The sequence below is a fragment of the Manis javanica genome, chromosome 4, assembly GCF_040802235.1.
Source record: "Manis javanica isolate MJ-LG chromosome 4, MJ_LKY, whole genome shotgun sequence".
Classification (NCBI taxonomy): domain Eukaryota; kingdom Metazoa; phylum Chordata; class Mammalia; order Pholidota; family Manidae; genus Manis; species Manis javanica.
Genome location: NC_133159.1, coordinates 120,442,019 through 120,467,508, shown reverse-complemented (window position 1 = coordinate 120,467,508; position 25,490 = coordinate 120,442,019). Strand labels below are relative to the sequence as shown.

General features: G+C 49.8%; 1 protein-coding gene and 1 long non-coding RNA gene across 3 annotated transcripts; one reads left to right on the top strand and one right to left on the bottom strand.

Moving 5' to 3' along the window:
* Positions 1–376: 376 nt before the first annotated feature.
* Positions 377–21,759, bottom strand: ELAC2 (elaC ribonuclease Z 2). 2 transcript variants are annotated; one of them, XM_017665353.3, is made up of 24 exons: positions 21,458–21,756; positions 20,801–20,851; positions 20,593–20,663; positions 19,800–19,864; positions 18,498–18,555; positions 17,651–17,719; positions 16,126–16,233; positions 15,131–15,189; positions 12,873–12,931; positions 12,713–12,785; positions 12,011–12,123; positions 10,691–10,786; positions 9,644–9,782; positions 9,488–9,570; positions 7,673–7,791; positions 5,838–5,934; positions 4,133–4,271; positions 3,694–3,732; positions 3,457–3,566; positions 2,738–2,837; positions 2,544–2,664; positions 2,305–2,383; positions 1,610–1,754; positions 377–1,045 (listed from the first exon to the last, which is right to left on the bottom strand). In XM_017665353.3, the coding sequence occupies exons 1-24, from the start codon at positions 21,688–21,690 to the stop codon at positions 809–811; spliced, it is 2,463 nt and encodes an 820-aa protein (XP_017520842.1). In that variant the 5' UTR covers positions 21,691–21,756; the 3' UTR covers positions 377–808. The 2 variants fall into 2 exon arrangements, with proteins under 2 accessions (XP_017520842.1, XP_017520843.1); XM_017665354.3 differs by lacking the exons at positions 377–1,045; positions 1,610–1,754 and adding an exon at positions 1,769–1,933 and having other exon boundaries at positions 21,458–21,759.
* Positions 21,760–21,969: 210 nt separating this feature from the next.
* Positions 21,970–25,240, top strand: LOC140848741 (uncharacterized). The gene is made up of 3 exons (XR_012129856.1): positions 21,970–22,003; positions 22,233–22,380; positions 24,668–25,240. It is a non-coding gene; the product is annotated as an uncharacterized lncRNA (long non-coding RNA).
* Positions 25,241–25,490: the final 250 nt, after the last annotated feature.

The following is a 25,490-nucleotide window of genomic DNA, read 5'->3' as shown; positions in this document are numbered from 1 at the left end:
CTTGGTGTTGTTAAGTCCCCCAAAGAGGAGTTGGGAGCCAGCCTGATGTGACATTTCTCAATACTTGGAAGGGCAGAGGGTCTCATTCTTATTACAGAGAAAGAAGGAACAGATCTATTGTCTCCATTTGCCCCCAAAGAATGGGAAGACTTGTCTCCTGAGCCACTGTGCACCCCCAGCCTGGGCACTCCCAGTGTGTGAAGCCACTCCACTGCTGTGCTCGCACTTGACTTATGTCAAAAAACTAGGCTGTTGGGGGGTGGTACCTCCCTGGGGACAGGCTCCAAGGACAGGGGTCCCTGCTGTTATCAGCGCTGGCTTCCAGGGCACCCGGGGTCCCTGGCAGCGAGATGCTGCCCAGAATGAGGCACAGCACTCGGGTTCCAAACAGTCTTTATTTGTTGTGTCTTTGTAAATACTATTCTTCGAATCTTGGATACTCAGACCTCACGCAACCCAGTGCCCCCAGGACATGGCTTGCCTCTGGCATGCAGAGGGGATAACTTGGCTGGAGCTGGTTTCCCTGACTCCTTTCTAGGTTGGTTTACATAGAATCCAGCTGTCTCTACCCTTTTCCATTCAGCAGCCTCTTGTCCCACAGCTCAGAGGCACCAGTTGCAGAAGGCGTCCAGCATCCCAGCCAGTCCCTGCCCAGAGCCCAGAGCCCAAGTCAAAGCTCAGCCTCATGCCTGCCTGCCCCGCAAGGCTCCCTGTGCAGTGGTGCCCTCTGGCCCCCGTCAGGCCAGGAGGGCAAACACGGTGGCCGTGGGGAGCCATGAGCCGTCCGAGTTCAGGGTCACTCCGGTCTTCACACGGCCCTCACCTTCTTGCTCTGTGGGCTCTGGGGCTCGCGGGTGGAGGCCCGTTTCTGCGGGGGCGCCCTGTCCTCAGGGCCTTCCGCGTGCTGCGTGGAGAGGAGGGCCGCCCGCACCAGCCGCAGCTCCCGCTTCCCCCTGCGCCCCTCCATCTCCTCAATGTCGCCGGCGAACAGGGCTTTCAGGGGGGCGGTGAGCTTGGGCACCGTGGGGAAGTCTGCGAGGCGGACCTGCAAGGCAGGACGGGACAAGGATATGGCTCAGTGGGGAGCTTCCTCACAAACTAGCCAAGCATAGCTGCAAAAAGAAAAATAGGAGAAATAAAAATGCCACAGGGCAGGGAAGAAGACCTCCAAAGAAGGGGACAGAGGCTCCCACTCCTGGCTGAGGGCAGCAAAGCTGACCAGCCTCGGGAAAGGGAAGGCCGTCCAGACTGAACCAGGCTTCTTGGAAGCTGACCCTAGCTCGTGCCCTCATTCCAGAAGGCCAGAGGGGCCCAAGGCCCGGCCTCACCATCGGGAGAGGAGGGAACACCCCTGGGCCCCAGGCCTGTGTGAGGCTCAGGGGATGTGACTGTGGGGACAGACTGGGCCTCAGCGAGCCTCTGGGTCATTTCCAGCGACTGAGGCTGACGTGTCTGCAAAGCCCTGCGGAGGGTCAGTCCCACCATCAGCCCCGGGCTGTTCGTGTGGGAGACGGAAGATGCCTTCCCCCCACCCGGCGGCCCAGCACCCAACCACCCTGTGTGCAGGGAGTGCGCATCTGACCTGGCCCCCTGCACGCGGCCCACACACCTTCATGTGGTCGAAGGCAATTCCAACTTTCTCATTGAAGTCGGGGCTGAAGAGGGGGATCTTGGCATAGCGCTGACTGAAGTGGTTCAGCATGATGAAGTCCGCGTTCATCTGCATCCCCACCCCGATGGCCTGGGAGGTAGTGCTGCCAAAGAGGAGCACAGTAAGGCTGCAGCCCAGGAGGACAGGACTTCACTAGGCTGGCAGACCAGACCCGACTGCTCAGCACCCAGGCCGGGCTGGCAGGTTTCCTGATGCAGCACCTCCTAAGGGCCAGGTTCTTCACCTGCTCCGTGATGGCTGTCCGCCCATTAGTGAGGGCATCTGGGGAAGAGCAGAGGCCTTCTTACCTGGGGTGACACACTCTTTCATCACGGTGGCAGCCCAATACCCAGTCCCCAGGCCCTCACTTCCCCTGGTGAGTCCCTGATACAGCTTACAGTTTATCCCACTGTTATTTCTGATTCTCTCAAAAACCCTGTCTCTCCCCTAGAACCTTGCCAAGAGATTTCTACAGAAATGAAGACAGAAGGCCCAGGAGAGAACTTCCTGGGCTCCGGAAGCCCCTGCAGCCCTCTGGTGGGAAGCAGGTTAGCCTATGTCACTGGAGGGCAGTCTTCCTGCAAGGCTGTCCAGATGGTCACCAGCAGGGAGGGCGGAGGGGGCGCTGATGAGGGCTCAGCTGGCTCGGCTACCTGTGGGTCTTTTCCACAGCTTCCTCTTCCAGGCCATCTTCCAAGGTGGCCTCGTGTATTAGGAGGGTGGCATCTTTCCCTAAAGCATAAGCACAGATGCTGGAGTGGGGTCCTGTACCAGGGAAGCACTTGGCCCAGGGTTTCTGGACCCAAACACTCGCTCCCCTGGCCCTGTGGCTTGTCTGCATGTTAGGACGCCAGAGGTTATCAGGTAGCACCCGTCAGCTGCCTCCACTCACCCATTTGGACCAGAGCCTCGCAGGGCATGGTGTCCCCCGAATAGACGACTTTCCAGCCAGACTTGTGAAGCAGTGCGCAGCCGAAGGCATGCTTGCAGTGCCGGACCAGGCAGGTCTGAAACTAAGGAGCAGGCGATGGCCTCTGCAGCCGCACTCCCCGCCGCACCCTACCACATCAGCAGCACCCCCTTTACCTCTTCCAGTTCACATTTTCCCAAGAGTGAACTAATCAACCTCTCAATCTTGGAGCTAGAGACCTCAGCTCCCTTCCGAAGGCACTTGGCAGGAATCATACTGAGGGAAAATAAAACATTTCAAAAAACAAACTTTAAGTGACACTCAACTTGACTCAAAATTCAAAAGTCTCTGGCTAGAGAGCCCCAAAAACCATTATTATAAAGCAATTTAAAGCAATCACCAAGCCAGGGAAAGCACAGTCATTAAAGACAGCCAGCCCCAAGCCCCCACTGTCTCCAGAGACCTAAAGGGTGCATGCTGCCCACGGCTAGGGCAGCCACAGCCCCCCAGGGTGCCAGGCCAGACTCCAGGCCTGATGGGGTGGGGGGCCAACTCCCACCATTCCTCTGCTTGGTGCAGGCAGTCTCTGGGTCAGTCACTATTCAGATGTCTGGCCTGGGAACTTCTGCAGAGGAGTATTAGCAAAAAATCTAAAAATTACAACAGCACTGAAAAGAGAGTTGAGGAGAAATGCATCAAAGGAGAACAGACATTGAAGAGGGAACCATCTAATGGCTCCTGCCCCTGCGTCAAATCCTTTCTCCCCTGCCCTGCCACCTGCAGCCCAGTCAAGGGAAAGGTTGTGCGGACAAGTTAACAGCCTCCATGTCGGCTTGAGCCTGTGAGGGAGGCAGCGGAGACTCCAGCCCCCGTGCTCAGGGCGCCGGGCGCTCACCTGATGTGATGTAAAACCGGCTGGCACTGGTTGTGGTACTGCTGGAGCCAGGCCAGGAGCTGGGTGGGGGCGACCACCAGCAGAGGGTGAAACGGCTTCCCCAGCGATGCCTAAAACCTCGAAAGCAGAGGCCAATCAGTGACGGGATGTCTCACCAGTCCGGAGAGGCAGGAGACAGAGCTGCGCACGTGTAGCCCCAAGACACTCAATGGCCGAGAACTCAGGGGCCGCACTCACCAAAGCCCGTTCTCTCTGCAGCAGGATGTTCAGCAAGCCCTGGGGAAGGAGGCAGTAGGTGAGCCACACCCCAGTGGGGCCCTCTTCCTTCCCCGGGTTGGATTCCAGACTCCTTATCTTGCAGGGGCACCCCGCCAGTCACCATCCCCCAAGGGGTCCCCCGTGAGCAGGCCATGTGAGGAGGCCAGACTCAAGACAAGCTGGGGCAAGGCAAGTCCCCCACTGCTGCGTGACAGGGAGGCAGAGAGAAAGATAAGATGCTTTTCTGAGCAGAATGACCACAGTGGGGTTTTGTAAAAGACCAGTGCCTAGTGTGAGACAAGAAACCAAGGCTGTGGGCAAGCTGGGGATCAGAGGACAGGAGAGCAGCCGGGCAGCTGGGTGACCAACCAGCACCTGCTCTCCAGGCCGGAGCTCCGAGGACCTGCCCGATACCCACCGTGTGGTGATCCGCATGCAAGTGGGACACAAACACAGCAGCGAGGGTGCCCAGGACCCTGTCCACCTCTTCGCCATAGTGACGACACAGCTGCCCGAATGTGCCTTCACCACAGTCCAGCAGCAGGGACTTGTCGGAGCTACAGAGAAGAGTGAGAGACTCACCACGGGCAGGAGCATCAGCACTTCAGAGGACTTTTATTTCAGAGGGGAGCAGGAAGCAGCCGTGGCACTTTCTGCGCTTTTCCAACACCTGTCTCTTTGAGGAGCTTATACGAAAACAAAGGGAGCTGCAGGGACATCCAATATAGAATTATCCATGGAACTCTGAAGATGTCCTTTAAGATGTGTACAAAGTATAGAGAGCTGCACAAATGCCAGGCACCCAAAGAAAGCAGCCTGTGGCACGCAAGGGCAAGCGCTTTAGCCTAGTGACGCAGCTCAGGTCAGCCTGTACTGGCAGCACCCACTGTGGATCTACCAGAACCAGCACAGGGCACACAGGAGGCCTGGCTACCACAGGGCATTCCCCGCTTGGCAGGCGGTTCTGGTTTTCTCAGCCAGGTTCCTGGCGGCTGCATGGGCTCCTCTAGGGCAGGTTCCTCTCAGGGTCTTTGCCCCACCCTGAGCCGTGTGTCCCACAGGCCTTTTACCTTCTGGGAGGGGCTCTGAGGCTAGAAGCAGACCAGTGAAGGCACCCTCAGATCAACTGCAGGGGCTCGAGGGGCCTCTCAGCGATCAGGAGAAGCCCCTTCACCAAGCGTCTCAGCCCTGTGGGGAGGCCAGCCCACGGGTGCCAGTTAGCTGCACTTCCTCAATTATAAGGGACTGATGGCCCGGATTCATGTATTTCTGATATCAGGGTACAACTTATAATTGACGTGTACATTTAATGCTTCCTTGGTGTTTATCATTCACCACTAGAATCTAAGATGACAGAGGATAATTTTTTTTTCTCTTACTTTTTATTATTTTTATTTTTTTATTAAGGTATTATTGATATTCACTCTAATGAAAGTTTCACATGAAGAAACAATGTGGTTACTACATTCAACCATATTATCAAGTCCCCACCTATACAACAGGGCATAATTTAAAGCGAATCTGGTACTTGACAGTCTGAGTTCCTTCACATGCACCTGTCTGCAGAAACACCATGAACATGTCACAGTGGCCTTGATTAATCTCTCTACAGACAAAGGACACCAGGCAAACCCAAGAGAATCAACTAAAAATCACCCAATCAGGCTAAACGTAAATGCTCAAACCCAGAAGCTATTTCCAAGCAGAAGTAACTAGTTAGGGGGAAAATGCAACATAGCAACAAAGACACCCATTCACATTATGGGTCTGCCACTTGCCGGCTGTGGGAACTACAGCTGAGAACCCTCTCTGAATATCAACTTGCTGATCAGTAAATGGGTGGTCAGCCACTGCTCCGTAGAATTCAGGTGAAAACTAAGTTTGAAAAGTTCTTAGCTGGTGCATGGCATACAGTAGCATCAGCTATCAAAAGACACCCTGGGCGAGGGTATGCTTGGTGATTTCAGAAGCATAAACTGGGTGCTTAGGCTCCTCTTCTGGGGTACACTAGCCAAGGTGACAGCCCACAGGGTTTGACACTCTTGGGCTTTCCAATTAGGCTGGTGGGTGGAGCAGGGCTTTGCACAGAAAACTGGCATGTGCCTTCACGAAAGCTCTAGTACCTTATGTTGACAAGTGTGGAGCTCACATTCCGAATCTTCATTGGGATGGCAGACCCCGTTCCAAGGAAGACGATCTCCGGGTACTCACTTCTTCTCTCTATGGAAGAACACACATCGGAGTCTACTTCTTCAGGTGAAAACTGAGCTGGCGTTCAGCCATGAGATGAGTTAAATCCAGCTGCTCAGGAGGGGCTGGCGATCTGACCTGGCAACTGCCCTTATGTGAGGGCCCCTCCTCTGAGGGGCGCCATAGGCTGTTTGTGGGTAAAGGGCTCCTAGGACAGAGAGCAAGGGAACTCCACAGGCCTCTTTCAAGAGAATCACTCTCAGTTTTAAATAACAGAGGGGACTAATTTGTGCTATGAACCATTACCTCAAGGGGCTGGGGTCCCCCTTGCATCTAGCCCTTAGCACCGGCCCCCACTTCCTGTGTGTGCTCACAACGACCCTGCCTGGTGGGAAACACCCTGCCTTCCAGAGGACAAAACAGGCCCGGAGGGTCAGGCTCCCCAGAGAGAAAAAGACTCAAATCCGGGGAGGCCTGACGATTCTGAAGCCTGGGCCCCTTCTTTGGCCTCACCCAGCCTGACAGGCTCCATGTGCACTTCACAAGTGTGATCTACATGGGTCATTAAGGCACAAACCAGAAATCCAATCACTGCCCTGAGCGCAAGCAGGGATGCCAGGGTCATTCTTCTCCGAACACATGCGGGAAGGCTGCTGCATGAAGACGTGAGGTTTTACCCTTGCCTGGGCTGGCTTCCATGGAGAAAATGAAGTTGGGTGAAAGATCATATTGTAAACAAGTGACTAAGTGGCATCTCAGCCTTCACAGTGTCTTTGTCTGCTCTGCTGCCTTAATCTTTGGGTCCAGAAACTTCTGCCCGGCCCTGCAGCCCTGCATGTAGGCTTGCTCATCATCAAAAGGATTTTGCTCATGACTTAAGATTGATGCAACAAGACCCTTAATCACCTCCCCCGAGGAGATAAAGAAGTACGTACAGAAAGGACAAATGGATTGTCAGGGACTTACAGGAACATCGTGGCCAGACCCATATCAACAAAATGACTGGAGCCAGCTAACTGAGGACAAGGAGTGTCACCACCCTCCTCGGACCCTTGCTGATGTCCACACATCTGCATTCAGCAGTTACCTCCCAACCTCAACCCTCTCCTGCTCCCCCTTCCCTAATATAAAAGAAGCTTGAAGTGAATCCTCAGGTAGGATGGTTCCTTAGGACATTAGTGCTCCATCTTCTTGGCCTGCTGGCTTTCCGAATGAAGTCGCTTCCCTTGCCCCAACACCTTGTATCTTAACTTAGTGGCATGTCATACAGTGAGTGGCACGAGCTTAGATTTGGTAAAAATATGGCTGGACAAAACCCCCAAATCTGCCTCCTATTCCAGTGTTCTCGGTTTCTATCAACAGGTGAAACTGACACTAGAAGAGCCAGCTGTAGGAGCAGAGGCACAGTCCCCTGAGCACGGCTCCTGAGGGGCCACTGAAGCCCAGCAAGGCAGGCGTTGTGGCCAAAGTCCTTCAGGGATCCTTATGAGTGAAGCCACAACTAGGTTCCAAGGCAGCGAGTCCCACAGGTGTTCCCAGAAGCGCCACCCTCAGCCTGTGCCTTGTAAAAGACGCCTGCATGCTGTCACCAAGCATTCCAGCTTGATTGGTCTGGAGGGTGCGGCAGGCCCTGGTGTTTACAGAGTACAGAGGTGGGACTGCATGAAGAAACCTGGTGACTGGCCAAGCTGACACAACTTAGTGCTAAGAACGTACCTGCAGGCAGGTAGAGGCCAGGAGAGAGGCCGGCCCAGGGGCTCTAGCTCACCTGCTGGGGCCAGGTCATCGTGCACGGTCTTCTGGTACTCCTGCACACTCTCCTGGAAATTGGGGAGCTCCAGGGCCTCGGCTATGAACTCATCAGAATTGCAAGTAGTAACAGAATCCCTGCAGGGAGAAAAGCATCTCAGGTCATCACAGGGGTGTGTGGCCTCAGGCAGATACTGATTTGAATATCCAGAATCAATGCACAGAGACACTCTGCAGACAGTTCTTTCAAATCAAGATCGAAGGCTAAGCCATGAAGATCCTGGCAGCTCTGTTCTGCCTCATGGAAACTTTCTCAGCTGGGTGGTGGTCTCAGAGTGAGTTCTCGATAGCTTTAGCTGCTCACCTCTTCCAGCTCAAAGCCCGACAGACAACCCTGGTATTACAGACATTTGGAGCAGGGTTGGGGGACAGGACCCATGTAGCATCCTGACTTCTACACACTAGACACCACCTTCAGCCCAGTTTTAACAACTAAAAATATCTCCAAATGTCACCAAATGTCCCCTGAGAGCTGGAGGAAGCAAGGGGAGGCAAAACTGCCCCAGCTGACAGGCACAGCCCAAGAGCAGTGGCTCTCACACCAACCTACACACGGGATCCCCTGAGAACTGTGGACTGTAGGGCCTGATTTGCTGGCTCTGGGGTGCAGGCTGAGACTGCATTTCTAGCAAGCCCCCAGATAATGCAATGTTGCTGGTCCTGACGACCCTGAGCAGAAGTCCTGGGAGCAGCTGCTCTTCAACCTGACTGAGCACCAGAATCCCCTTACGGCAGCCTGGGAAGTGAGCTCCAGCCTAACTCACAAGATTCTAGCACAGCAGTCTGGGAACTGTATTTTTCATAGGTACAAGGTGAATCTGGGTATCAGCTGGGTTTGTTGATAACAGCTTTATGGACAGCCAGTGCAGACGCTGACAAAGGACAAGAGGCTCTTCACCTGAGCCAGCATCAGGGCCCAAGCCAGTCTCTCACAAGCCCCACCACAGGGCATCCAGGAACAATCTGGCCCATGGCCTAGGCTAATACAGACACTATGGCAGGGATGGGAAACTCCAAATTCTTTAACATTTGAACTGTAAAAATTACAGAAGTGGGGTAGCAAGCATTTTTCCCATTATAGGTTGGCATGTAAACTGGCAGTCTTGCTGGGTGGTAAGCTAAATTTGTTAAATGCATTAAGAAGTGTCATGCTCTGACCTCATAATCTCATGTCTAAAAACTAACCTAAACAAACAGAGTTCCACTCAAAAACTTGTAAGACATTTAATGTCTTATTACAACAGCAAAATATTGGAAGTGTGTAAAATGAACAAACATCCCTATCAGGAATATCAGTAAAAGTCTTGCTACGGAAGACTACATAATGAAACAGGAAAAGGCTGGCAACAGGTCAGGCCACAGCCCCCAACACACATCACCTGATAAGTACAACCCCATAACCTCAAAGTCAGAAAACACAAAATGTTAACAATCAGCATCTCTTGTCACGGGGTGATGGGATTAGGGGTGACTGATTTTCTTCACCATACAGTTATATTCTATATTGTAAAAAAGGAACACATACCACTGTTATTAATAAAAGTTTTAGAAAAGGAGAATCATGGGCCCCGGTCTTCCCAGCTCAACCCCAGGTAAGGCCCAGGGTTGGTAGGTGAACCTGCACCAGACCATCCAGGCGCATTGTTTGTTTACATGACATCTGCAGCTCTGCCGTGCTACAGTGCCAGAGCTGAGCAGTCGGGATACAGGCTTCATGGCCCTTCACAAAGACAGCGCTCAACCGCTGACCCTGCCTGGCGTGGAATGCACGCACCTTTGCCACTCCCGGCGTGGGCGCAGCTGATACTTGAGCAGACATTCGCCCCGAACGCCAGGCACAGCCGAGGAGCCTTCCTCCTGCAAGACAGAAACACACTCTGTGGAGAGAAAGAAAAGGCGCAGGGCTGGGCCAACAGGGATGAGATGCTACCTGAGGGCGGCAACTGGTAAGCAGGGGGAAGATGTCAGGGTGGATGAGGTTGAGCTGCGTTTGAATCTTGTGGCTGCGGAGGTTGTGAACGGACGTGCAATTCTCATTCAGGATCAGATGCTGGGTGTCAGGCCCAAACCTAGGGTGAGACAGACTATGCTCACAGTGCCCATTAGGGAGCGCCTCCATCTGTGGGGTGACCCTGGGGATGAGGAGCAGCGGGCAGATGGGGATGCTCCAAGAGCACCAGTGACCTGTCCAGAAAGAGTGCTACGTGGTGGCCACATACAGCCCTACTCCTTCTGTCCCAGAGCCCAGTCTCTGTCCCAGCTCAAGTGCCTGTGGGTGTGCTGGACAGAGTACTACAAGAAACGAGAGAGGTGAAGATGTTCGGGTGCAGACAGGGATGGAGAAGGAATGGAGAGCAAACAGAGCCAGAGAGCAAGAGACTACCGGGGCTGGTGAGGAAGGAGGCGAGGGGACACCCAGGAAGCAGGAAGGGTGGCGGAAAGGCCACCCAAGTCGCTGTGCGCTCCGGGTTCACTTCAACAGTCCCTTCCAGCTGGTGCTGGCCTTGGCCAATGAAGCCAAGAGAAAGAAGTAGAGCGGCCTCTCTAAGTTCTAAATGCTGGTGGACTGCCTGCCTCTGAGGGTTGTTGAGGAGATTAGAGAAAATGAAATGCAGAATATTTAACATGCTGCCTGCTCTGTGGTGGGTGTTCAATAAACCCAAGCTACTGTTTTATACTGGCAAGTCTTGTTCAGGATACACCCGTGGAACCATCAACCTAAGGCAGCATGTGTTCAGACACGGAGTGTGGGCGCTGGGAGCCAATCACAAACCCAGCCCCACAAGCAGGCCGTGTGCACACTGTGCCACCTAGTGGTGGTACTTCCTCACACGTGTGCACCAGTGGATGCTCCCAGGACCCAGGGAGGGCAGCAATCCCAGAGAAAGTTCAGTTAGATGTGGAAGTAAGGGTAGGGGGCTCCTCAGAGCAAGGGCAGGAGAGATGGAAAGGTGCCAGGCCTAGCAGAGCTCCCTACCTCTCCATCCACTGCTGGTATCTGCCGTCCGCAAGCACGCACTCCGGGGCCATGTGGACCACCAGGGCCACGGGGGCATCAGCCTTTCCTTGGTACCTGGGTGGAAGGAGGGGTGGGGCTTTGCTTTGTAAAATGATACACATTCACGACATGCACAAATGGAGACTGTGCAGCCAGGGAGGGGCACCACGGGGCTCACGGACCCCGGCTGCTTCCAGGGGTGCCTGAACAGGCAGACCCCCAGTGCCGACCCAGGAGTCCTCTGCGCACAAGCTGCGGGCTTCCCACTGGCCCGCCTCAGCCTTTCTCAGGCCCACTGCAGACCAAGGCTCTTCCTGTCGTCTTCTTGTGCGGGGCTCAGCTCAGGCCTGCAAAGCAGGATAAAAGCTCTCCGGCCTCCCACTGCTCCCTATTTCACAGGCATCTCCTCCACAACCTCCTGCACCTCCAGTTCCAGCCTGGCATCTGCCTCCCAGTGGACCTGAGACACAGGTGTGGAAAATTAAAATCATCTATAATTCTACCATCTAGAAAGACATGTTGATATTTGCTCAAAAAAATACATACGGTAGCTGTGTTATCCATCCCCACCACACACACTGGAGTTCTTAGGAAGAACTTCTAACACTAGCTTAAAGGAGACGTAGCTGCCCAAAAAGATCTGTTATGCTAGGCAGAATAAAACAATAAGTGAAAAATGTAGATAAATAAAAATTGGGAACAGGAAAAATATAAACCATTAAGAATGGGAGAAAAATTAAAACACAGACGTGTGGGTCAGAAACTCTACCCAGGATTAAAGCTGAGCTGCAAAACCAGTGAACTGTTTCGAGCACAAGAGAGAACAGCAGAACCCGAGAGCAGCGGTATGCCCGGGGCCGAGATGCCACCTCTCCGCACACACACGGCCAAGATTGCCTCATACACTCCAGATCTACCTCATTAGGCTCGACACAGCCAAGTGAAAAAAATTCATCTAGGCACAAATAATCCAAAAACATCTGAGGTATTAACTGCAGCTCAAGAAAGTTCAAGAATCCATCCTAGACTTAGAACGCTAACTGGCCATTGCTTTCCTGGTCTGCAGTGGTCTCTGGTTTTCAAGATTTTCTAATTCCACTTGAGGGCTATGTAAACTACAGAGCCCACCAATTACCAGTAGCTTTGTCAATCCTGCCAGTGGGAGCCTGGCCTCGGCATTTCAGAGCCGGGCAGTGGACTTTCTCCGAGACAGCATGCTGCCACAGGTGACCGCAGGTCGGGCCAGATGCCCTGTTGGTGCTGGCCTGGCTTTGTGAGCACTTGGACACCCCTCCTTACCTCCTGAAGGAAGCATTCTCACAGATGGGCTGAATGAATCCTTCGTCTGGACATTCTACCACAACAAAAGCAAGCCCAGGATCTGGAGGAGTACAGATCTCTTCAGGCAAAACCTGCAAATGCATTGGGGTCACAATGTTCTCCCAGAATCACTGCTCAGCAAACCTCGGGGGCCTTCTGGTCAGCGGCTAACGTTACTTAATCCTAATTGAGCAAGCACGGGACCCACAAGAGGATCGCCACCCACTCCCTTCCTGCTCTGCTGCAGCCAGCACACAGAGGGCATTTCAAACCTACAGTGGCCAGGACACCAGGTGTGCCATTCAAGATTCTCTCAGGTCTGTGGCCACTGTTCCTAACATCCTCAGAGCTAGAGGATACATTTGGTAAAGAACATGTTGGCATTCCTTTGGGCCACGCAAACCTAAGTCCACCTTATAGGTTGTTTTGGACACTGTTCCGAGCTCAAGTGCAAGGGAAAGCGTCCATCCCATCAGGAAGGCCCCCAGATCCTAAATAGACAACCCACAGAAATACCCTAAAGCAGCCAGCATTGACATGCAGGGCAAGTCTAGACAAGAGACCCTGTTTTACTGCTTAGCCAAGGGATGGCCATCCAAGGTCTCTACTGCTCCCCCAAGTGGCGGCTGCTGGGCTGGAACAAGGCCCTGCCTGAAACATCACAGAAATGCAGTGTCTCACCTCTCGACCCTCATATGTGATGCTTTTCCCGTCCTTGACAGCAGCAATGATGGGAGCAATGGCAGCTGTCCCACTGAAATGAAGAGGCAAGCCCTGTGTAAGAGGCAGAGCTTGGGAACAAAGGCACGCCGGGGAGGCTCAACAGCAGGGCTGAACTCACACTGGGAGGCCCAGCTCCTTTGCTTTGAGAACCAAGAAGTTTCCTTTCTTCAAGTGAAGCTGCAGCAAAGAGAATGTAAATGTAACTTCAGTGACAAAAAAAAAAAAGCGGATTTTAAGCTCTTTTCTCCCAAGTGCCTCTTTCTGGTTTTACTTGTTAGTTAATGTTAGTTTCTTACAAGACTTTAAAATGCAAGTTAGGTCATCGCTTGAGGTGAAGTATACTATATTCTGAGGAAGTCAGTTAGCTTGAAATGCTTTAGTACTAAAAGCAGAATGACTTAAAAGTGGAAGGCTTTATTTCCCAGTATTTAACTTGTTATAACTTAAAATGTAATCCACTTCCCTATCAAATAAAAATACCCTTTATCCTTGAGGAGAAACACTATCCTGCTTTATCATTAGGCCCTCATCAATCAATAGCTAAAGGAATGTCACCAGCACCTTGTCCAACGAAATGATCCTGCAAATCCCCGTGTAACACAATATCGCAGTGACAGTGACAGAGTGGCAACAGTAAGGATGGTTTGCTGCATTTTCCACAGATTCAGTAGTATACTGTTCCTACTTCTACGCTGGGGAAAAGTTATAATGAAAAATTCCCAGTATGTTAGAAGGTTAAACAACAATCCTATCACAAAACCCCAAAATCATCATTTTGTACTTAAAAACTTCTGTACAAACCTTTCTGGGATTTACACATTTCATATATAATAATGGGACAAGGTCAGAAATGGCATAGAATGTTAATAACTCTTTGAGTGTTGAATTACATTTGGTTTTTCCTCTCATTTTCTTTTCTGAGATCTTTGGAAGGAAGTTACTCTTAGGGCAAAGTCTCCAATTTGGATCCTGAAGTCTTAGTAGGATGCTAGAATGTTCTCCTAGGATTACAACTCAAGGGTGTGACACAACACAAGATGACAAAGTTCAGACGGCATCTTTAGATAATGATATTAGCAAGTACTGCTGTGACCAAACATTCCTCCACAGACCCATGGACACCACGTGTTTCTAATGTTTAAAAACAATTGCAGGCCTCAGGCAGGCAAATCCTACTCCTACACTACGGGCTGATGGAGAAAACTGGGGGGACTTGCTCCTTCCTGCCTGAGGAATCCCCTCACTCCCTCACAGGCACAGCCCACTGTCTTGGGCACACTAGAGTTTAAACTAGCTCAGCTCTGCTGCCCTTCACACCGTGAGCTGAGAAGCAGCAGATTAATTAGAAGAGGGAAAAGGGGCTACAGGCTGACCCAGAGTGGCAGCAGACAGCAAGGGAGGGAGCAGAAAAGCCAGGGCAGCTGCCCGCAAGTACTTAGTGTCAGAGACTGCAGCTCCCAGTAATGGCTGCCAGGAAACAGCACAGCTGCCAGGGTTCAGAGGGTGCCCCTATTGCATGGAACACATTTCTTCATGCTCAGTGTATACGCTTAGGAAGGCAGGAAGGCTCTAATACAATTTAAAGATGACCAAGTAAATTACTTTAAAAACAACTATTTTTCTGCCTAAAACCTCAGAAACATATATAATAAGCCTATATTACTTTTAATAGCTGCATGAAAATTACTATTAAAAAAATGGCAGAAATTACATTGATGATCTTTTAACTTATAACTGGTACACTACGACCTTTCATAATTTTTTTCTCTTGTTAGAATTTGGATGAAATGTACAAATGGATTTAAAAATCAATATCTAAAAGAAAACAAAAAAACGAAGTCCACAAAAAGACAAAGTCCACAAAAGACACAAAAGTGTCTACTGCAGATTATACAATTTTAATTCACAGTCCTACTAAAAATAGGCCATTAGTCAGATCTTTAAAAAATGTCTTATTGTAATAAAATTTTTGCAGAATCTGACCAACTGTAGATTTGCAGATTTAGGTCTGTGAATGCTACCCAGTATTAAATTAGGCTGATGTTAACTATAGTAAAGTGAAGGAAACTAAAACAGAGTTGAAGAAGTCTGGATAAAAGGCCTGCCTCACCTGGAGGAAAACAAACTAAGTTGCTTTTATTTCTGAAGTGCAAGAGGACCCATCAAAGCCAGATATACAGGAACACATGGGTAGGCTAACTGTCACTGGAAGAGGGTTTGAAAGTATGTAAGAGTATAGATGGCAAGCTGAGAAACAGGGTGTCTGTTTCCTCTAGACACAGGTGACTAGGAGCTACCACCTCCGAATTAATGGACAAGTCCTGAGCAAGGATCACATGCACACGCTCACTTAAAGCCCACCAGAAAGACACTCACCTTACAGATGAAAGCTACAACCAGCGAGGGGTCCCTGCCACCCGGTTTCTGGGAAACACCTGAGGAAAACAAACCTGATTATAACAAGGTGAACGTGAAGGTTTACAGGCTCACAGACTGATGATCATCTGATACCTAATGTGACACAAAATTCAACATAGTCATTCCAATACAGAGGCTGAAGAAACCACTGGTATTTTTCTCAAACAGACCTTTCCTTTTCCCTACTCCTGTTGAGATTTTAGTAAACAAATAATACAGAACTCCAACCAGAAAAACTTTAAAATGGTAAGTGAAATGTTTAAAAAATGACACATTTTACCTAGGAGTAGAGAGGAGAGACAAGCTCGGGTGTAATATGCTTTATAAACAAGTACAAGAATATGTGAAATAACACAAAGGCCACGAGGCCTGTAGGGAACATGGTGCCATCTATGAAAGGGCAGCATACGGGGCAGCTCTTTCTCTGTTACCAGCACAGCCTCAGATCACAAAGAGGCACTTATCAGGCTATGCCCAACACTGGACAACAGAATCCTCAAGTGGTTCATTCCTTTGCTACATCTAATGTTAGAGCTTTAGTTCAGTTTCCCAGAAAGTTGTTGTTCTGAAGAAAAAGGTGCAGATCCACTCACTGGTATGAGTGCTCCTTCAGCTTGGCAGTTATAGATTCTGCACTCATGAAAAGTTAACCTGCATTACTGAGAAGCATGAACACCTCTGTATGAATCCCATCACTAGGCCCTGCCCTGCTCTGGGACACCGAACACAGAGCCTGGGCCCACCCAGGGTGCCAGCTGGCCCTGAGAGCACCATGTGGCCACCTTCCTGGGGCCTCCTCTCGCTCCCACAGGCCACGTCCTAACGAACAACAAGTACCCACTGTGCTGCACAGCCTTGTGATGGTAACAATTCTAATTTAGAGTATCAAGAGGCAACAAATTAAGAAAACAGAAATCTCTTGGCAGAGCACTGGTTTGTGTGAACAGGATTACCGGCTGGAAGGCGCTGCTCACTTTCAGTTGATTGCGAGGCTGGAGACTGCCCCGGACTGAACCCTTCGGGACTCTGTGATGGCTGGTGTGCGTCACACCTCTGTTCACCTGGTTGTTATGGGAAACAGTCGAATGACACACCACGGAAGGTGAGCCCATGGCCAGAGCCAGATGCGCACCCGTGGGAATGCCAGAATGCCCCTGAAGTCCGCAGGTCTTCTCCTGTGGATAGGTGACTAGTTACCCCCACCCCACCCGGGCCCCTGGGCCACATCTGCATGTTACTCATCTTTACGGTTCTGCTCAGCTCAGAGTGTTGAGTATAGAAGGAACTCAACGGATTTGTTGACTGAAAAGCATGCAGGTAGTGTGCGGAATCATTCACTACCATCACTCTCATTAACAGATCCAGGCCTGAAGGTGACCCACCCCATCTCTAAGAGGAGCCTGAGTTTGCAGTCAGTTCAGTCTCAAGGTCAAGGGGAAAAAAATCACGGCTCTAAGAAGCTGACACACAGCCGCTTGCCTCAAAAAAGCCTGCCCACCCTCTGTGCCCACTGAGTGCTGGGAAAGCATGGCCAGCAGGCTGAGCAGTGCTGCATGCACCAACACATAGAGATGGACTCATGCGTGCTAGGGAGCGGGGACAGGGCACGGGGAAGGAACAACAGAGGGACACAAATCAGGCTGGGGGTGGCGGTGGGGGTCAGGAAAGCGAAGACACCTGACCAGGCGTGAGCCACACTGAGCAACTGCGGGGAGTCTAGGTCTCCCCTGCCTGCGAGCACTGTGCCGTTACTGGAGCCACTCCCCTCACCTCCCTCCTTCTGCCTGGGTCAGCATAAGCCTCATCTCCCCGTCAAGACCCAGACTTCTCCAGCCTTTCATGGGACTCTCGTCACTATCCCTTCAGGACTTGGCAAGCATCAGACCAGTCACACCACCAAGGAAATGCCCCTATGGACTTGCATTCTCCTCTTAGTTGGTACTCCTGTCCTGGAGTATGTCAGTCAGCACTCAAGTACTCCGCTGACATGACAGGGCCTGACACGCAGGCTGTCTCTAAGTCCAAACCAGGTCCTCTGGCCCTGGGCCGTGTGCAGGGATCTTCTGATCCCCTAATATGTCTATTAAGTTGCTGTTACCAGTATTTATAAAAAAATGTCTATCAGTGCAACCTCTCCAGAATCCTTTCATTAAAGGAGGGTTCTTACATCTGTGGCAAATAAACCCCAAACAATAATGGTGTAAATCTGAGAACAATCTGTTTTCTGATAATGCTTGATTATGTGCTATTCCAAAGTGTAGTCCCCATCACTATACATGAGTTAAACCTGTCTGTCCCTAGGATATAAGCTCTTTAAGGGCAGGAACCCTATCTTAATTCCTCAGCTTAATTTCCTATTAATGCTCAGAGCACAAAACCAAGTCCACAAAGCCAGTATTCAGGTAGTATCTGCCATTTACACTGTCTTTACTAAGCCCTATGTCCCCTCGCCCTGGGAAATACAGCTTCCATGCTCACTGTGTATAGGGATCTGGAAAACCGTCATGGTCTCATCCTTGTACTCGGGCGCAGAGTGGGGCCGCACAGCTATGTGAGAAAGAGTGACAGAAAGGGCCTGCGTCAGTAAAGATGTGGGTGAAAATTAGCTTTCCTGATTAGCAGCCACAAACAACTGAAACTGCCTTGGAATTCTGGTGGGGATCTACACAAAAACCAGAATTTCTGGGTAAATTAAAGTTTCTATGAAAGACACAAAAGTGTATTTTCATCAGCCATCAATACTTAACTACAGCCAAATGGAAAAACATATTATGATCACTAGTGACCATCCATTAAAAAAATAAAGCAATACTTAAATTTGAGGCACAAGTTAACACAAAGCCTGTGAGGCCAGACTCTATCATCACAAATGTAAGAGCTGGCATACAATTTGAGAGAGAATATCAGTCTTTCTACAGAAGAGCGCTAATAAGCCAGAGATGCACACTGCCTCCAGGACAGGGCCCTGCCGGCACCGCACCCTCAGTTAGGCCTGTCCCCATGCAGAGGCCACTTGCCTCCCAGCACAGCCAGGGCTGACATTCAGTGTGAAAGGATGGTGACAAAACCCGTCATTTCCTCTGCTCACACCCCCTCTTCCTACTGCAAAAATTCAAGGCAGTTCAGTGCTGAGAACCACGTCCAGCCTATATGCTGGAGGGGGTGGGGAATGGGGATAGGAAGCAGGGACATAGAAAGGGCAACAGGCAATATTTAAAAAATTCCTCTAATGTTGATGAAGCATTCTGTTTCTTGTGGTGGATTCTAATTTGAGAGATTGGGGGCATTACAAGAAAGAAATGGCAGATGAGTCAGAGTCACCTACCCAGGTCTATTCCTTTCAATGGCCCAGAAAATATTTTGATAGCTTCTAGGTATTTTTCCTACAAAAGAAAAAGTGAGCAGTTATGGCTGTGCAGATGCAGAACACAGCAACATATCAAGTACGTAAGAGGTCATGACAGGTATTAACATCAACTTGAGTATTCTGAACTGCCTTTATACAAGTATCTACTGAGTATCCATACATGTTATATGCCAAGAATTTATCAGTGAGGAGACGGTGTGCTTGCCCTCAGAAACTCAGAATTCAGGGGAGAAGGTAAAAAGGAAGTAAGTGGTAACACAAACCATGTGCTAGCCATGCCCTGCAAGGAACATGAAAAATGCAGAGCTCTGGGATACAGCTTGTCAGGAGAGTCAGGGACGGGTCCTGCGTAAATGGCCTTGTAGCTGAGCCCTGAAGGTTCAGACAGGTACAGGCGGGGTGAGGTGGTAGAGGGAACTCCTGGAACCCTGACACAGGGAGGTGCTTCAGGAAAGAGTGAAGGTCCAGCCCAGGCAGCCCAGCTCGGTGACTGGGATACAGATGCAGGCGTGGGCCAGGGCCAAGGCCTTCTGAATGTGTAGGCCATGTTTGAGATGTTTGCAGTCTATTGCAATGGAGACCCCTGGAAAGTTCTGGGATGTGAGACACCTACACTTATACCTTAAAGAGATCCCTCTGGCTGCTGTGTGGCAGGGGATTACAGGGAAGCAAGAACAGATGTGGGCAAGATCACAGTAGAGATGTAATGAAGGTCTCAATAGGTGGAGACAAATGGATGAATCTGAGGCATTATTTTAGAGACAGGATTAACAGAACTAGGTGACTGGCTGCTTTTCACCTTAAGAACTGGGAAATGAACTTTTAGATGCAAGTCTTAACAATATGCACACAACTTCTCATCAAGGTAATAAGCTGGTTCAGAAGGTATGACGATGTCTGAAATTTAATAGATAAGAATAAAAGCTAATACTTATTGTGTGCCTCCTTAACACAAAACATCTAATAAAGTTATTCTGTGCTTTACATGTGTGAACTCATTTAATCCTTGACAACTCTATGAAACCTTAGAGCCACTGTACAGATGAAGAAACTGAGGCTTCAAGAAGAAAAGTAACTTGTTCAGCAACATAGAGTTAATAAGGTTTAGACTCAGGTCTCTTTAACTTGGAAGGGGAAGCGTGTACTCCACTATTAGTTTTCTCTCAAGGTCAGAGGACTGATTTGCAAAAATGGAAATTCTTGTTGCAAACATTAAAAAAGCAGAGGTTCTCTTTGAAAGCCGAGTCAGGAGAGACTCACCAGTTGTGGAGGTCCAGAAAGTACACACTTTGGAAGCCCAGTTTCCTTTAAGGTAAGAATCATTCCTAAAGGGACAAATAAAACCAGATCTCTCATCAACATGACCTGCAGTCACTACCCAGAAGAGCACGCCTTACTTACCCAGCTATTCACCTGTTTGTCTGCTTTCCACCTTCTAAACAGGTATCAGGGACCAAGCACAGAGCAGAGCTAATGCTAACCAGAGGTCTAAGGGACAAGAAATATCCTGCCAAGCCTGCTTGATGGGCAGGGCTGAGACTAGGCTGAGGCGGTAATATACACCCAGTGAAGGATGGCCTTAAACACTGCACCTGAGGCACCGCTCCTGCTTAACCTAGTCTGGACTCTGAGAATGGGACTGGCTCAGCACTCTACTTCTTCCCACCCACATCACAAAGCTTACAGCATCTGGCAGCAACAGTCTTCACGCTCCTAAATGCATGATCTGGAGAGCATCTGTGTATGGCTGCCGATGGTCTCAATGATATGTATTTACTGTAGTCACCACCACTACATCCTCCAGTTTACTGTCACATGTCTCCTGTCCAGTAACTCAATAAAACAAGTGGATGGTAACACTTGAAGGCACTATCTGTGTCAACATCTACTCTCCTGGGTCACAGCTGTGGATGTTCTAAGCTGCAGCTGACTGGGCTAGCATACAAAGAATTCCAGCTCCCCAGACTTGGAGGATGGGCAAAAAAAAAAAAGGGCAAGGCAGGTTAAAACCCCAGAGACTTAGCTGCAGCCTCTACCCTCAGAACAGACTTACCACACAGTCCCCCAACATTACACCAGTGCATTCGGGTCAGGAATATGTTATCCAAACGAGCCACTTTCAGCCTAAGAAAGAGAAAGCATTTCAGCAGGACAAAAGGGATTGACCAGGGACCTTTTCTTCTGCTATAGAAGTTCTGCCTCTCACCTCAGCTTTCAAACCCCATAATCATCCCCACCTCGAGAGAATATGGTTGACTCACTTGTGCTCCTGCATGAGTCGCTGGACGCCTTCTCCACAGTTGAATAGGTACCTACAGGACAAACATCACACGAGATACTCAGAAGAGGTTACTCCATAAAATATTTGACACCCTTTGGATGCTTTACAGTACACTCTGGGGACAAAAGCAACTAAAATCCATGCTGCACTACAGGGCCGTATTTCTGCTGCCAGGCCGCTAAATTCTGACCCTTAGCACGGCAGAGGGACGACTGGGAGCCTGTGTAGGCTGCTGCTGGGGACGACGGGTCCTTCCCCCATACCTCCTCACCAGACCTGTCTGCCGCACACAAAAACCTTCAGGCCGTCTTAGGGTACGCGGGACTGGGCAGGCTCGGAGAGTGCCAAGAGGGAACTCGGGGCTCAAGGATTGGAAAGAGGACGCTCATACCCAAGCCTGAAGTTCTTCAAAGACTCCCGGAAACTACGGACGTAGGAGTAAGGAATATAAGCTCTCCCACCCACCAAAAGACCAAGATCGGCTGCGATAGTGAAATCCCACGTGTGTAAAGGGGTAACCGCAGCCCCGAGGGAAGCCGCGGGGCCCCGGAGCGCGCAGTTCAGAGGGCGGGGCGGGACGGGGCTCGGCCAGGGGCGCCGCGGAGGCCGGGTCGGACCCCGGGCGCGGCGAACTGACCGGTTGTACTCGGAGAAAACATAGACCGCTGCGCCCGCGTCGCGGCCGCCGGCCGCCACCACCTGCAGGTACACGGTGTTCGGGCCCCCGGGGTCCCACGACGGGCCGCGCTTCTCCCGCGTGCGCAGGTGCCGCAGCGGGTCCTTGGGCGGCCGCTGGCGGCGGGCGGGTGTCTGCGACATGCTGCGCCCCGCCGCAGACCGCAGCAGCAGCAGCGAGCGGAGAGCCCACATGCACCAGCCTCCAGCCCGGCGGCGAAGGGAGCCGGTCACAGTCCCCGAAACCCTCGCCCCACCCCTCCGCCGCATGGCCGACTAAGCCAATCAGCGCGCCGCGAGCCGGGCTGCCCGCCTCCGAGAAGCTGCGAGTCCAATAAAGAAGAAGCTTGTCGCTCCCGACTTGTCAATTGGCGGAGGCCATAGAGTGTAGGAATGCTAGAGCGCCCCAAAAGCACCGCCCCTTTTCTATTTCCTGGAGTCAATTCCTTCCGGAAACTGTCATTTGCTTCGGACGGGACTTCCGGGAGCCTGGCGCTGAGAAAAGCAAGTACGGAAAAGAACTGAGGTTTACGTTGCAGGTTCCGCTCGGGGCTTCGAACAGTGTATGTTTAGGTCCCGGGAGAGGAAATTTCGGGGAAAAATACCTCTAAAACGGAGATCAGTCAAAGGGAGAAATAAAGTTTAAAATCCGTTTATTGCTTGCAAGTTGCAGACCAGGCCCTTCTCACTTTCCTGCTCCAGCAGAAGCAAAACCGGCCCTCCCCCTCATCTCTCAGGTGCAGATAAGCCCTCCGTTGCCCAGGTAATTTACCCACTGATATGGAGATGAACTTCTCTCCACCCCTGAGGAATGATGCAAATGAACTAAAGCCATACTTCTTTCCACCTCTGAACATCTACTGATATGCAGATTACTGAAGCCAGGTGAGAGATTCTGGAAATATTACAATTTAACCCACATAGTATAAGCACTTGTAAGTATGATTGCCAGGAATGAGTTCCCTCACTCCGACCATCTCTTGATTGTGCTCACAAATCAAACATCTGCATCCACAAAGCTGGGACAGATACTGGCTTCCCAGGCTCTTGTGAACTGACCAATGGACACCACTCAGGGGCTCTGAGTCACCCACTGGCCTTGCTCACACATCACTCAGTCATGTATTCATTCACTCAAACAACTCACAGAGCTTGTATTAGTTTCTAGATACATGCCAAGGCATTGACTTGCATGCAGATATGAATAAGATTGACATAGTTTGGGCATCCAGAAGCTTAGAAAATTGGTGTCTTGGGGGCTGGAATGGAGGCTGTTAGTCTGGGGAGAGGAAATCCTGGGGCAAAATACCTCTAAAAACTAAAATCAGTCAAAGGGAGAAATAAAGTTTAAAACCCGTTTATTGCTTACAAAACTGCAGTCTGGCCTATCTCTCTCTCCTGCTCCAATAGCAGCAAAACCAGCCCTTCCCTCACCTACAACTGCAATCCAGGGCCATCTCTCTCCTCTGCTCCATAAGAAGCAAGCAAGCAAGCCCTCTCCCCTTAACCTCTCAGGTACAGATAAGCCTTCCTTGCCCAGGTAATTACTCACTGATATGGAGATAAACTTCTCTCCACCCCAGAGGAATGATGCAAATGCACTAAAGCCATATTTCTCTCCATCCTTGAGCATCTGTTGATATGCAGATGTACTAAAGCCAGGCGAGACATTCTGGAAATATTACAGTTTTACCCACAGAGGCATAGCCCCAGGATGCCCAGGGAAAATGTTATAAGGGAATGGAGACAGTGATGTTCTCTTCTTCATTGTGTCTGACTCTTAGGTGTTACTAGTTTAGGTGCCTGGAAACCAGACTACTCCAAATGTGCTGGCCACAGTGCATCTGAGGGAGATTTTTTTTCTACATGTTTGAAAAAGGTTTTTTTTTTATTAAGGTATCATTGATATACAATCTTATGCTCAGATTTCACATGAGCAACATTGTGGTTACCACATTCCCCCTATTATCAAGTTGCCACCATATACCCCATTACAGCCACTCCATCAGTATAGTAAGCTTCTCTGTGCTATACTTCCTTCCCTGTGTCCTCCCTATTTTATGTGTGCTAATCATAATGCCCCTTGAGGGAGTTTTTTTAAAGCAGAAGTTATTTTGAGATCGTATAATCTTGCAAAGACAAATTACGTTGGCCCTAAGTCCCTCAGCAGGCTCTCACACTATCTATTCTTTGTTACTAAGAAATTTGAAACTGTTCGGGTAGGAATGGCTCACATTAGTCTCACAGCTATACTTGGCTGAGCTGTCACGGTGCTCCTCTCTCCCTGCAGGGGGAGCCTGTGCTGGTGTGCCCCTAATTTATTGGTCTTTCTGTATACATTGTTTCATCTAATGCTCCTGATGATACTGGGGCTCTTGTTCACTGAGCAGAAGAATGAATTTCGCAAACGCTCAAGGTAGGAGAGCAAGGTAGAGGCTTTTATTTAGATAAAGAGAGGACAGATAAAGTGGCTCATGTCAGGAGGGGACAAGAGAGCCCCTGGTGGTGTGTTGTCTAGGGGTTTTATGCACGGTTGAGGATTTTCAGGAATGGGGGTAAAGGACTAGGGGTGAAGACTTGTTGAGTGGTCCCAGAATGCTCATTTTTGACAAGTAACAAAAGAAATTTGCTGTTCTGATTCTTTCTCAGGATAGCAGCTTCCCTCTGGGAGCATATCAATGACAACCACCTGCCCTGTCCCCAAAGTGGGCTGGGTTGTTGCCTGTTTGCTAAAGAGTGTGTTAAAAATCTTACTTCTTGAGTTCTTGGGCTGTTTATAGTTGGGATTGCTTACCAAATTAATCTTTTGCCCAGGTTGCAGATTACTTGATTAGGATTAGAGAAGGAAACACAGCATACAGGTATGGTTAAAAATAAACTAAGGTAAATTTTACAGTGTCATGATCTAATTGACACAGTGAAGTCACAGGTTATACTCAGATACTTTTCTTTATCTAGGGAACACTGAAACATTCCAGGCTAAGTTGCTTCTGGCCTTTTGAGCTTTAATTGATTTCACTGAAGAATGTCTGTATTCCTAGTCTGGTATCTTTACCCTAGAGAATTCGTGTGACTGACTTTGCATAATGCTTAACACGAAATTTTGATAGGGACTTTTTTGTACGTTGTTACATTGTTCAGACTGTAATTACCTTGCTTTGCTTTTTTCCAGAGGCCCTCACCCTACTCTGCCCAAACCCATGGCCCCTGACTCACTGACAACACTGCTAGGATGTAATTGTTACCTCCATTGCACAGCAAAGGAAACTGAAGGCTCAGAATCTTAATAACTTGCTTCTGGTCTACACAACTGTCTACCTCAAAGCCTTTAGGTGTAACCAAATTGCTGGGACCTCTTCCTGGGTGGTGATAGGATTCGGATCTTTTGGCCTTGACTTCCCATTCAGAAAGGGACCCCAGTGTAACCTTTGATAGTATTTCTGAGGTTGCACAATCAATACGTTGACAGGCTTGAATGAAGATGCTTTCCAGACAACTTTAAACTTGTATGTCCTTATCACACTGTCTATACCACAGGGCAACATGCTAAGGCCTGGTGCCAAATTCAGCCCACAGTCTGCTTTTGTAAATAAATGTTTATTGGGACATGTAATCATACCCTTTGTTTACCTGTTGTCAATGGCCGCTTTGATACTACAACTGAGTGGAGTAGTAGGCCCACAAAATCCAAACTATTTACTACTTGGCCCTTTTAGAGAAGCTCTTTGATGATCCCTGGTCTATACTGTGAATTAATTTTTTAAATAAATCTCTTAATTATCTTGGGCATAGGAGCATTTCATGTTATGAGTGGCAAAGTAGTATTTCATCATTATTTGTGTCAAAATTTTTGTGTGTCCTTGTGTTTTCAAGAACATCACAGTTTTTCAAATTCTGATATATTTTTTAGTATACCAGGAGTCTCAAAAAATAAAAAAATAAAAACTGGCCCAGCCACCTCAGGTTTTGAGAGGCTGAGCTCAGCTGTAATGACT

What these genes read in the sequence shown, in the direction of transcription:
- ELAC2 (XM_017665353.3), bottom strand. Translation starts at nt 21,690, where the DNA reads ATGTGGGCTCTCCGCTCGCTGCTGCTGCTGCGGTCTGCGGCGGGGCGC. An exon ending in CGACTCATGCAGGAGCACAA is followed by an intron (nt 20,664 to 20,800) that starts GTGAGTCAACCA and finishes TCTCTTTCTTAG; the next exon opens with GCTGAAAGTGGCTCGTTTGG. An exon ending in TTGTAGCTTTCATCTGTAAG is followed by an intron (nt 12,932 to 15,130) that starts GTGAGTGTCTTT and finishes TCTTTGCTGCAG; the next exon opens with CTTCACTTGAAGAAAGGAAA.